This window comes from Gobio gobio (genome assembly GCF_949357685.1).
Source record: "Gobio gobio genome assembly, chromosome: 13".
Classification (NCBI taxonomy): domain Eukaryota; kingdom Metazoa; phylum Chordata; class Actinopteri; order Cypriniformes; family Gobionidae; genus Gobio; species Gobio gobio.
This window is the reverse complement of record NC_137106.1, coordinates 27,909,348-27,922,952: the sequence shown is the minus strand read 5'-3', so window position 1 is coordinate 27,922,952 and position 13,605 is coordinate 27,909,348. Positions and strand designations below refer to the sequence as shown.

At 42.0% G+C, this 13,605-nt stretch overlaps 1 protein-coding gene across 1 annotated transcript in view; it reads left to right on the top strand.

The window, feature by feature from the left end:
* Window positions 1-13,605, top strand: part of pla2g4f.1 (phospholipase A2, group IVF, tandem duplicate 1) — a 37,530-nt gene that overhangs the window by 17,663 nt on the left and 6,262 nt on the right. Inside the window, exons 21-33 of the mRNA XM_079832755.1 lie at window positions 3,183-3,244; window positions 3,565-4,233; window positions 4,968-5,323; window positions 8,531-8,570; window positions 9,344-9,416; window positions 9,735-9,871; window positions 11,746-11,877; window positions 12,035-12,075; window positions 12,302-12,344; window positions 12,670-12,724; window positions 12,949-13,097; window positions 13,222-13,335; window positions 13,426-13,463. Coding sequence (XP_079688881.1) covers window positions 3,183-3,244; window positions 3,565-4,233; window positions 4,968-5,323; window positions 8,531-8,570; window positions 9,344-9,416; window positions 9,735-9,871; window positions 11,746-11,877; window positions 12,035-12,075; window positions 12,302-12,344; window positions 12,670-12,724; window positions 12,949-13,097; window positions 13,222-13,335; window positions 13,426-13,463 — 1,909 coding nt within the window. The remainder of the gene's footprint in view (window positions 1-3,182; window positions 3,245-3,564; window positions 4,234-4,967; window positions 5,324-8,530; window positions 8,571-9,343; window positions 9,417-9,734; window positions 9,872-11,745; window positions 11,878-12,034; window positions 12,076-12,301; window positions 12,345-12,669; window positions 12,725-12,948; window positions 13,098-13,221; window positions 13,336-13,425; window positions 13,464-13,605) is intronic.

Sequence of the window (13,605 nt, the reverse complement as noted above, 5' to 3'; positions counted from 1 at the left end):
GCATGCTAAACATGGTTCTGTGTGTGATTTGGCTACTAGTAAAGCCAATGTTTAGTTCTAGCGACAGATATTTGGCTAAAATCGTTCTAAAAATACAGAAGTAACAGTGCCATTCAGTAGCCATCACTGTAGATCGACAGTCTTTACTCTTGAGGACTGAACAGGTTCTGCTCGATCATCTTCACTAAAATTTTCTGGGTCTGATTCAGGCTCAAATTGGTATGGTTTTATTGACGCCATTGTTTCTAATACTGACCAAAGCACAGTCTACCGGTAAAGGTAAGGGGCGTGACATTTCCGAAAAACGTGCACTACGGTTAGCGAATCACAACACACTGGGCCAGCTAACCAATCTGAGCCCATTGCGTATTTTTGAGGGACCGGCTTCACACAACCTGGAAACCATCAGACCGTTTTTACAAGGAGGGACAGAGCAGTGTAGAATAAAGGTCAAATATATGAAAAATAATGCAATTTTTTTTAAAAACGAAGCATGAACACATGTTACAGTGCACACCACAAACACAATCAAGCCTTCAAAAGAATGTGTTTTACCACCCCTTTAAAACTAACATAGTGTCCCATGCACTGACAACCAAATAAACATTCAAGATTTCCGCATTCTGTAATTTCAGTCAAATGCAGGCAATTTTTCGCTGTGTATCAAACATACAATACGCTTCAAATGATTTCGATTTTACTCGTAAATATGCACTACATTAATGTCAAGGCAAATAAGACGACCTAACGTTAGAAGTAGGCCCTACGTTAAAACGACACGCCCATCTTGGGAAATTGGGTATCAAAATTATGCTGCCTTCACGTGCTATCAGAATTATTGTTAATACGAGTTCCATAGGTAAAAATTGCACATGAACGCCCTCTGATGTCGTAATTTAGTGTAGGTAGGCCGGGTACAGTTTGTACATTTTTTTGCTTTTTCCGTTACCACACCAAAACTAGGAACTGAAAATAAGTGATTTTTTCATATTACATTTCCTTTACTTGTCTACTAAAATATTAATAATTATTAACATCCAAAAGTAGGTCATATTTGCCACAATTAGCTCATAAACACAAGAAGCTTTTTTGTTCCAAATGTACCCATGTCGGATACAGTTGGAACAGTACCCGAGTAGCCTACATTTCTCTAGATTTTATGATGACCTTGCATGACACAAAGGCTGCGTCCGAAAACCTAGGCAGCTGACTCGTTGCCTCGCTGCCTTATCAGACAATGGCTTGTAAGGCAGCAATTTGTTCATGAAGGCACCTCACGAAACTGATTTCGGACAGACTTCTTAGGTAGTGTAACAGTTTAATGATCTACAAGATAGAGAGAGCTTTGCTGAGAACTAAACACATATTTAATTACTACATTAGTAATTTCTCGCTAGAAAAGACATCAGAAGTGGAAAATGTTGGTAAAAAAACATACATTTACACACAAACTGACCAGCAAACGCAACTTTCGGACGCCATCTTTTTTTTCCAGCTCAACTGATACAGAATGGAAAGCACAGGATTGTGGGATATCAAAGGTAGTGAAGGATACAAATATGCTGCCTTCCAAAATCGATCAGATGAAGGTATCTCAGGAGACAGGAAGTGAAGCTAACATAGATTCGGACATGCCTTGGTGCCTTCCTGCCTTGAAGGCAGCATTTTCCAGGTTTCGGACGCAACCAAAGTCATGCAATAGACCTACGTCAGTTTTTAGAGCACAGATTAAGGTTTACGAAAATGTAAGTTAACTTTAACAGTCATGTAAGGAGACGCGAATTTCCCACGAGCGAAGAGAGGGCGCTAAAATGTATGGGCTTATATTTCTGCCACATTTCAGCGTGTGCAAGATCAGATTTTGACCGAGCAAAAGAGAATTTCGCACGCGCGTGAACTGAGTTTTGCAGAGAAATTTTCGTCTCGCAAATAATAAAGTATTTCAAGCGAACGAAAATCAATTTTGCGTTTAAAATATGTTTATTTGGATGTGCGCAGACGTTCTCTTTCACATGTGCAACGTTTCAGTTGCTTGCTCTCCGATACCCGCTCTGATTGCTCTCTAGACGACGGCTCGCTTGCTCAACACAACCCAAGGTTACAATATGCCATAATTCCAGCCAATCAGAGATGAGACTGCTATATACTGATTGGCTGGCGTAACATCAAAAGACTCCCACACGTAAGTATCTTTTTTTTTTTTACTAAATTAATATCAAATCGTATTGTTACATAATGGCATGCGCCAGTGTTTCCTACACCTCAATTAACCCTCTGAGGTTCTTCATTTATGGGTCACACTCAGGACCATCAGGTCAAAAATGACCCGGAGGGCGGGATTAAGATAAAAAAGATTTGAGTAAAATCAATTAAATATATTTTTGTTCAATAATATTTTTTCTTTTCTTTTTTGGTGTTTTGAGATAATTTTATGATTTATAATTTTATTTTATAATAATTTTATAAATTTATAATTAATATTTATGCAATACAATTTTTTTTTTTACTAAAGCTGTATTTCATTTTAGAGTCAAGCCTAGGCCTCATGAAAGCAATTTTTTAAATGTGTCAGGGTTCTGTCACTTCTGTCTAGTTTATTCATGGTTTTGTGACAGAGCCCTGACACTCCTGTATTGTTTGTCTTGTCTTGTGTGAGCGCGCAGCTTTGAGCATGCTCGAGCTGCGTGCTCTTCTGTCCTTGTGTTTTGTGTGCGGGCGTGGTGTTCGGATCCCATCACTTCGGTCTAGTTTGGGTTTCAGTTTTGTGTTGGGATTCGGACATTCATGCTCCGCATGTTTGTTTTGTCACTCTGTCGTGTCACGTGAGCGTGTGCTCTTCTGTCTGTGTAGCACACGGTTCATGTTTACATCGGCCGCGTGCTTTCATGTTATGTTTTGTCTTATGTTGTGTAGCACGTGGTTGGTGTTTTTCTCTGGCTACGTGCTACGTCATGTTGTCATGTTTTGTGTGAACATGCAGCTGATGAGTTCTCATTAGTTGCATGTTCATGTCATGTTTGGTGTGAGCACATGTCTTGTCAAGTGTTTCTCTGTGCCATGTGCTCGTGTCCATTGTCTAACCCCGCCCACCTTGTTTCCTGATTATTGGTTCATTTGTCCCACCTGTTTTCCCTCGTTACCCTCTTTTGTTTGTTCCCTATTTAATCTCCTTGTGTTTGCAGTCCAGTGCGGAATTGTCGTCATATGTACCTCTTGTTTTCCTGGTCAGGTCAGGTCAGGTCAGGTCAGGTCAGGTCAGGTCAGGTCAGGTCAGGTCAGGTCAGGTCAGGTCAGGTCAGGTCAGGTCAGGTCAGGTCAGGTCAAGTCAAGTCAAGTCAAGTCAAGTCAAGTCAAGTCAAGTCAAGTCAAGTCAAGTCAAGTCAAGTCAAGTCAAGTCAAGTCAAGTCAAGTCAAGTCAAGTCAAGTCAAGTCAAGTCAAGTCAAGTCATTCCCCCTCGGGGTAGTTTGTTTTGTCTTGTTTTTTGTTTTATTAATATCATTAAAAAGCCCATTATCGTCTGCATCCTTGAGTCCTCGCTCCTTTCCCTTCACCAACCCTGACAGTACGATTCCACCAAAAAGAGGACTCCGCAGACAATGGGCATCTTCCTTTTTCCTTCTCCCACCACTGTACCTTCCAACCGCCAGCTGTTGGTCCAGCATGTAAATGCCCATTACATCCGTCAGCAGGGGACTGACGTGAGAGACTTTGCGTGTGACTTCCTCATAGAATTTGACCACCTGGCGTACAGTGAGGCTGAGATTAAGGAGGTATTTAACATCTGTCTTGATCAACCTCTCAGCCTGTGGGAGATGGAAAAGCTGGGGAGTCTTTGTTTTTGGGACTTCGTTTACCATGTTTTCCATCTTGGGGAGCCTGAACCTCCACCTCAAGCGGAGTCCCATCCCACTGACTGTTCCCCTCTTCCATCGGCAGTCAGTGGAAGCCCCAGCCCTCCGATGATCCGGAAACGGAGTAGGAGGAGGAAGAACCGGCCCGCCTCATCGGTCTCCTATCCAGTCGGGGAAACACACCCTGAAGGTTTGCCCTGGTCGGGTGTGACTGCTGCAGCTCCCCCAGAGGCGGTCGAAGAGGTTGCAGTACCCCCAGAGGCGGCCATCAGCACTGCAGCTCCCCCAGAGGCGGCCGAAGATGCTGCAGCACCCCCAGAGGCGCCCATCCACACTGCAGCTCCCCCAGAGGCGGCCATAGAAGCTGCAGCACCCCCAGAGGCGGCCGTAGAAGCTGCAGCACCCCCAGAGGCGGCCGTAGAAGCTGCAGCACCCCCAGAGGCGGCCGTAGAAGCTGCAGCACCCCCAGAGGCGGCCGTAGAAGCTGCAGCACCCCCAGAGGCGGCCGAAGAGGCTGCAGCTCCCACCGGAGTCGGTAAGCACCTGACCACCGCCTCGTTCTCGGAGGAGGAGAAAGAAGGCTTCCTCCACCCTACATGGCCTGGAGGCCATCCCAGAGCCTGCTGCTGGCCCAGAGACGCCCCCCAGATGTCTTGCCCTGCCCGCGCCACCCAGGCGTCTTGCCCTGCCCGCGCCACCCAGGCGTCTTGCCCTGCCCGCGCCACCCAGGCGTCTTGCCCTGCCCGAGCCACCCAGGCGTCTTGCCCTGCCCGAGCCACCCAGGCGTCTTGCCCTGCCCGAGCCACCCAGGCGTCTTGCCCTGCCCACGCCACCCAGGCGTCTTGCCCTGCCCGCGCCACCCAGGCGTCTTGCCCTGCCCGAGCCACCCAGGCGTCTTGCCCTGCCCGAGCCACCCAGGCGTCTTGCCCTGCCCGAGCCACCCAGGCGTCTTGCGCTGCCCGTGCCACCCATTCGCTTTGCCCTGCCAGCCACAGCCCCTGACCCGAGGCCGGTGAGGTCTCCGGCCCCTGATCAATGTCTGGTAATGACTCTGTCTCCCGTCCTGTGTCCTGTCCTGCCTCCGGCTCCTGTCCTGATTCCTGTGAGGGTCCCAGTCAGCCATCCAGACCCGCCAGAGCCCGCCTGGCCCGTCCGTCTGGCACCACCCTGGCCTTCAGCCAGGACTCCTGACCTGCCGGAGCCTGCCTGGTCCATCCCTCCAGCACCACCCTGGCCTTCAGCCAGGACTCCTGACCCGCTGGAGCCCGCCTGGTCCATCCCTCCAGCACCACCCTGGCCCTCTGCCAGGACTCCAGATGCACTGGAGCCCGCCTGGACTGTCCCTCCGGCACCACCCTGGTCTGTCCCTCCAGCTCCGCCCTGGTCTTCTGCTGGGGTTCCAGGCCCGCCTGAGCCTCCCTGGCTCAACCCTCCCGTCCCTCCCTGGTCCACGCTGGAGACTCTCTGGACTGTCCTGCTGGCTCTGACTTGGCTCCCCTCCCTCCCCTCTTTGTCTCTGTGTTTTGATTGTCCTGTCTTGTGTTTCGGTCTGTGTATCTGTCTTTTGTTGTCTTGTTCCTGTCTTGTGTTTCGTCTGTGTATCTGTCGTGTTATCTTGTTCCTGTCTTGTTTTTGGTGTCCCTCGCCACCTGGCGTCCCTTTTGATGGGGGGTAGTGTCAGGGTTCTGTCACTTCTGTCTAGTTTATTCATGGTTTTGTGACAGAGCCCTGACACTCCTGTATTGTTTGTCTTGTCTTGTGTGAGCGCGCAGCTTTGAGCATGCTCGAGCTGCGTGCTCTTCTGTCCTTGTGTTTTGTGTGCGGGCGTGGTGTTCGGATCCCAGCACTTCGGTCTAGTATGGGTTTCAGTTTTGTGTTGGGATTCGGACATTCATGCTCCGCGTGTTTGTTTTGTCACTCTGTCTTGTCACGTGAGCGTGTGCTCTTCTGTCTGTGTAGCACACGGTTCATGTTTACATCGGCCGTGTACTTTCATGTTATGTTTTGTCTTATGTTGTGTAGCACGTGGTTGGTGTTTTTCACTGGCTACGTGTTACGTCATGTTGTCATGTTTTGTGTGAACATGCAGCTGATGAGTTCTCATTAGTTGCATGTTCATGTCATGTTTGGTGTGAGCACATGTCTTGTCAAGTGTTTCTTTGTGCCATGTGCTCGTGTCCATTGTCTAACCCCGACCACCTTGTTTCCTGATTATTGGTTAATTTGTCCCACCTGTTTTCCCTCGTTACCCTCTTTTGTTTGTTCCCTATTTAATCTCCTTGTGTTTGCAGTCCAGTGCGGAATCGTCGTCATATGTACCTCTTGTTTTCCTGCTCCCGTCAAGTCTGGTTTTTCCCCCTCGGGGTAGTTTGTTTTGTCTTGTTTTGTTTTATTATCATTAAAAAGCCCATTATCCTCTGCATCCTTGAGTCCTCGCTCCTTTCCCTTCACCAACCCTGACAAAATGAGATTGGTGCCATCCGGTGGACACATTGAGCATTTTTATCACGCAATAGCAAATTTTTACCACTATATAGTGGAACTTGCGTTTTATAAAAAAATGTAAAATCGTAGCTTCCTAAAACTTGGTGACTTTATTGGTACTTGGCATATGAACACCCAAACAAATTGGGGACAGGATTTGAAAAGTCTAAGTGGTCGTAAAAAAAAATTGTCACACCTTCGGGTAAAAAATGACCCCCATAGTAAATGGATGGGAAATTCGTTTTTTGTGCATACAATCTACAAATCAGCCAGGATGCAGAAAAAAAGGACTCAACAGTGAAGGGGTGAATCTCTAAAAAAACCAAGAGTGCAAAACAGACAAAAAAAAACACACACACACACATACACACAAAAACACACGCACACACGTTTGTTTTTGTGAAATGTGAGGACATTCCATAGGCGTAATGGTTTTTATACCGTACAAACCGTATTTTCTATCCCCTTACACTGCCCCTGTCCCTAAACCTAACCCTCACAGGAGACTGTGCAGTTCACTTTCTGTGAAAAAAAAACTCATTCTGTGTGATTTATAAGTATTTTGAAAAGTGAGGACATGGGGAACATCCTCATATTTCACCCTCTTTTTGTAATACCTATGTCATACCCATGTCATTATACACATTTGTGTCCTGATATTTCACGAAAACATGCCCAAATTAACACGTGTTAAGTGTGTGTGTGTGAGTTTTTTTGTCTGTTTTGCACTCTTGATGTTTTAGAGATTCACCCCTTCACTGTTGAGTCCTTTTTTTCTGCATCCTGGCTGATTTGTAGATTGTATACACAAACTCTGTATTTTCATATTTTTGCCAATTTCCCATTCATTTCCTTTGGGGGTCATTTTTGACCCGAAGGTCCTGAGTGTGACTATTTTTTTTACGACCACTTAGACTTTTCAAATCCTGTCCCCAATTTTTTGGGGTGTTCATATGCCAAGTACCAATAAAGTCACCAAATTTCGGACCATTCCGATGAAGCTACGATTTTTTAACATTTTTTCTTTTAAAAAATTCGGGTCAGAAATGATCGAAGAGCCCCAGAGGGTTAAGTGGTAGTTCTAACTTCTTTACTGATCTTCAAGTTATGTAATTATTGGAATTTGAATGTGACTGAGCTAGGGTTTCTTTCTAATGTTACATATTTTCAGAAATGAAGATGGACATACTTTTTCCATTTTAATTAGTTAAGTGTGTAAGCACTGAACAAAATTGGCATCAGAATTTTTAAAAATAAAAACCATCAAATTAACGTAGAAATGCAATAATAACAGTAAAATAATAATATTCATATCCTTGAAATTATTTAAACAAAAAACATTCACAACAGAGTTCTGTAAAAAAAAACTATTGTGCTAAAAATATAGACTGGATTACTAATATTACATAGTACTACAATACTACTATATATAACATTAAGTGAATATCTTGGGTGTGACCCCAGACTTTGTGGGTTACACACCCAAGATTTTCACTTACTGTTATATTTGCATGTACGTAATTGTTACCCACATAACTAGATTTATTGCAGTGAGGGAGAACAAGCCTGCATTCCAATGTGCATACTAACCATACTAAATAGTAGGCTATGTAAGATTAGTAATCCAGTTCACGCGCGTGCGAAATGCCCTTTTGCGCGCTCAAATCTGTGGCAGAAACGTAAACCCATAGTAGTGATGTGCGAAGCAATATCACAGATCAGACTGGGCACGCAAGTTATTTAAGGTGTTTCAAATGTAGCCTACCCCTGTAGCTACCTGGTCTACCTCTATGTTTGATAGGCTACTTTAGCCTGCATTTGACTGAAATTGAAAAATCGGCAGATATAAGCGGATATCTGGAATGTTATGGTTGTCAGTGCATGGGACACTACATTTTATGTTGGTTTTCCCAATAAATAGGCAAGAATAAACCTGGTGTTCTCCATGATTCCTGTTTATTCCGACCATTGACCGTAAAAAATAGATTCCGACAACAAGCACTTGAATGCAACAACCTCCAATCACAACTTCTAACGTGGGAATTAGGAAATTTCCGATAGCACGTGAAGGATAATCACACCATCAAATATTTTATCAGGGTGCGAAGGGCTGGTGACAAACAAGTTCCTCGGGTTTTCTGTGTTATATCTCACTTTGACTGGCGATATCTTCATTTGATCTTCTGCCTTTGAGACTTCACTGTTGGCTTGCTGAAATGACGACAATGCTGAAGGTAGGCTACTTAAGCTCAAATATGAAAGTGATGAATTAACCTACTTGTTTTTTAGTATTAGCCTACTATTTTAGCTTACAACCCACAAATAGCAGCTTTCTGAACAAACCTGCAGGAGCTCGATCAAGGGTCCGTTATGACAGTGATTGCCAACCAGGGTTAGCAAATTGTTTAGAGTGCTTCCTGGAAAGATTGTTTTGGTTTGTTAACCAGAAACTATCGAGAAGGAAAATTATGCATCTCTCTCTTTTTGTAGTTAATGTGTTAACTCATTCGAGAAAAGAGTTGGGTTTGGCTATTCATTTTGGCACTTTTGTAAATTATTTGTACATTAATACAAAATTATTTTGGATAAGAATTTGTGAATTTGGTTTAAATACATTTAAACAAAAGCGTAGAACATATAAGCTATCTTTGTGTCAGAAGTTTCGTTTTTTGCAAGCTAGTAAATGCTTGTTTTGCTATGCTTATTGTTATGTTAATTTGATGTAAATCTATTTGTAACAATAATAAAACCGAAATGCAACTCTAAATATGACAATTTACAAAAAAATAAGAAAAAAAGTAATGATAATGAATGCATAATTTTTATATGTCATCCTATATTTTTATATTTTCATTTGTTGTGAAGTTTAGCCTGAAGGGTTCAGTTCAAATGAGTGAAATTAATTCACATATGTCTTATATTTTCTGTATGAAGCATATATTTTGCTACTACAAATTCCAATCAAAATGTCTGTTTAAACCAGTTTCATTTTGCTTCTGTCTCACAGAAAGAGTTCATGCCATACTGGAACCTGAGTGTTACAGTGTTGCGGGGAAAATTCAGTCAGTCATATGACATTTGTGAGTACATCAGCCCTCAAAAACATTGTGACTTGTGGTGAAATATGAATAAAAATGCTTGTGTGAGTGTGTGTCTTAGGGGGTATTGTGTTATTGGGGAGAAAAGCAGAGCTGTGGTTTATGTTTTAAATATACAAGATGTGGTATCTGCACAAAATGCCAATAAAAATATTGTGGAAAAAAAAAGCTTTTTAACAGGTGATATGGGTGTGTTATGTGTTTGTGTGACTTTGCTGACTTTGATTTGCTGCATAGTACAATACATACTCCACCTAAGCGTGCTAGCGTGCACTAACTTTGCTCTCTCTCTCTCTCCAGTGTCTAAATGTGACTGCTACGTCGTCTTAAAGTTACCCACGGCCTGTGCCTGCTGCCATCGCACCAAGACAGTGAAAAATTCTGATGCTCCAAATTGGAATGAAACGTTCCGTTTCAGAGTGTACAGCGGTGTCAAGGTGAAGAACTGTTTGTTTTCAAACTGTTGCAACTGGGCCTTGCCCTTCCAACCTCAGATTCTCCACCCTCATAATTCTTGAATAATGTCAGAGATGATGACTGACATGCTGGTGGTGCCACATACAGTGAAATGCTGTTATGCAAGCAAAGTCATCCTTTACAAATAATTAGAATAATCTAAAACTTTATTCACAATAATTCAACCACCAAAATATTTTCCGAGATAAAATTGACAACCAATGGCTATGTTCCATGTTCCATTGCCCTGAGTTTTATTTTGATCTGAACTTGCTAAGTTGCAGACATCCGAAGTCTCCCGGAAGTGCCGGGAGTCTCCCGCATATTTATAGCGGCTCCATAATGCCCGCAAATTAGTTAAATTCTCCCGCAATCTAGAGCGAGCGAGCAAGAGCATGCGCGCACGACAGAGAGGGAGAGAGAGCGAGGCTGCGTCCCAAATCGCCTACTTATACTACGTCCTAAAAGTATGTACTCTTTTTGTGAAGAAAAAGTACATACTTTTGAGTGTGTAGCAGAAGAGTATGCAAGCTTTGGGACATACTACTTCGTCATCTTTAACGGACTCTGTGCGTCCCGTCACCGTTTAAACTGCCCTGTCAATCATCGTCACAGTTCAAATCCCCCACTTTCAATTTAATTTCCTACCGTATTGGAGAGAAATGTAGTCGCTCGTTGATCTGCCTTTCGTGGGTCTTTAATGCAGAGACTCCTCTCATGTGTTTGCAAAGTTAATGGCCAAACGTATCATTACAAAAATTCTCAATGCTGCTGAAGGAGAAATATAATGTGGATAATATTGAATAAATATCTTTTCGTCAGGTTAAATACTGATAATTGCTCACTCAAACCACTTTATCTAATCCTCTCCACTTAACCGTCAGACTCGCGTAACCGTCATGTTTGTAGTTTTTTAACACTTTTTATCCGCGTTTGTAGTTCTAATCGAATCCTCGTCCATCTCGCAATGGGTTGTGGGCAATATCAGCTGTTAGAGTGCGCATCGATCTGCACTTCGGATTCTGACCGGAAATAGTAAACCATCCGGGAATCTTTGGAATACTTTTTTCAACATACTAAGATTTGGGACATACTAATTCTTTTTTCGAATACTATTTAGTACGGATAGTATGCGAATTGGGACGCAGCCCGAGAGACCTTGCGTGTGTGTGTTCTAGTGTGCACCTAATGAAGCGCATGTAAGACAGAGAGCATCCTGATTGGCTTGTTTCGGTAAGTCAACCAATCAATTGTCAGTGTGGGCGGGCTTTTATCTCTTCTCCCTAACCGAATTAATCAGTTCAGTGTATCTAGAAACTGGAGCGCAATGGCAGAGGGAGAGTGCCCCCAAAAATGAAAGTATAAACATAATGACAATCTTGCACGCTGTACAGTTTGTAACTGACATGTTATGGTTGAGTTAAACAAGTTTCATTTCATGTGCATATTTTTCAGGTCGGCTTGTTGCCAAGGCTACATGAAAACAACAAACTCCTTAGACCTGTTTAAAGTTGCAATGAAATATAAATAAAAGCATAAATAGTATAAGCAGCTTATGTAAATAGTAAAAGTGATCTACATAATTTCTTACAAATAATTACCTAGGCCTATAGAAATTATATATTAATGACATTATATTATATAGGCTACTATACAAGTAAAGTCATGTTCTGTGGTGAAATGTCATCTTCGGGACACCTTTCCTCCTTTCATGTTTTTTGAAACATGGGGGGTCTTCAGGATACCTCCCTGAAATGACTTTTTTCAGGTTGGGATGTCTGAAGTTGTGATACTTATAATATGATCTAGGCAGAATTTTGACCTTATATTTGACATTATGTTCTTGTCTCCTCAGAACATTCTGGAATTCCACATTTTTGACGCTGACGTGTTAACGAAAGATGACTACTTCTCCACCATCCTATTCGACATCAATAACCTCTCAATTGGACAAAAGCAAACAAAATGCTTCATTTCAGATGGAAAGGTAGATATGTTTTTGAAGATGAAACTAACTATCTAACTTAACATTTTATTTTACAAAGTCTTTAAAGTGGAAGTGGCATTTGGTGGTTTCCTTTAAACATTTGTGAATGTTGTTGAGTGAGTCCTATCAATGATTACGATGTCCTTGTTCTTTCCAGAAAAAGAGTGAACTGTGGGTGGAGTTTGAATTGACAGAGAGGTGAGTGAAAATGGTAACAATCTGTAAAAAACAAACAAATACAAAAATCAGCTAAAACAACAATGGTGGGGTCATTACCACCACAAATAACCACTCAGTCATACGTACGTATCATACAGATTAGTTTGTAATAGTCTAGTTCCTCCCTATTAAAAAAATGCATTTAAATTACTATAACATTAATCTGAATTAATCAGTCATTTATCTCTTCCTTTTCTTTTTAAAGCTCTGAGAAGCCTGTACCATACTTCTCTAATGGAGTGCTGATGGTAAGAGTTTTGATACATAAAAAAAAGAACAGGTTAGAAATGTCATGATATTTGATCAATATAATCTAATTTTATATTTCAGTAAAATCAATCACAGCTAAAACCACTTACACTTGATAAAATGTTTACATGATGTTGCAAAATAAACGCACATATTGTATTCAGTAAAACACTTATGTGCATCATGTGACATTTATGTTTTATGGCTGTATATTTCACACAGACATTGTGTACAATTCTTCAGCAGTATCATAAGGAACAAGTTCAGGTTGACGTTGAACTTAAAAGTAAAACTCTAAAAACACAAATTTTTCATAATTTTTAGGCAGGCCCATTCTGTGCATTGGATGTGAAGGTGCAAAAACGGCTAAAGACTAATGGTAATGGGATATATACCGCAAATCAGACCCTCAATCAAATATTTATTTATATACATGAGGCTTCATAACAACCACTGAAAGCATGAGAAAGAAAGTCTTCTAAAATAAAATGTTTAAAAAATGTTTTTGATTTTGTATAAATAGGACCTTATAACATTTTTAAAGGTGTTGCAATAAGAACAGAGCAAAAAATGATCTCGTCTTTTTCTCTGTGTTTACCTCAGTGGAGAAGAGCATGATGTTAAAACTGCGAGGTGCATACAAGGAAGACCGTGTGATCTCGGGCTCTGTGGAAAACCCCAGCGGCACACAGACTATGTGCTACTACATCAACAGAGACTTGGAGACTGAATTTAGTCTCATCCCACCAAAAGTGTGTCATCGATTAAACTGAATCTTCGCAGATTTCTTACTAAAATGATTTACAACAGCGCATGCACATGACTAGAATAGCTGACAGTATATGATGCTTGTTTGTTTGTTTGTTGTTTGTCCAGGCTGTGACGGAAGTGGATGGGACAAATCCAAAGACTGTAGACATTCTGTCATCAGTCTCTATTAAACCATTACCAGCCAAACAGCAGATTAAACTCTCCATGCCTGTCGGACAGGTGAGTTCTGGTGAAATCAAATTTGAATGTCTTTTTTTCCCACAATAAAAAGAAAATCTAGTAACTAACTGCAGTAATAAACTCTTTTAGGGCGAAGTGGATCTGCATCTAAGCACAGCAGAGGGCCGGTAAACAATTAAAATGTCTTTTCAAAGAAACTATTTTGGCATGTAATATCAACCAAAACTGAAATTGATCATTGTTAAAAGACACTGTAAACCAACAAAATGTCCTCGATTAGTTTTGGTCTGATTCCATTCAACCCTCAGA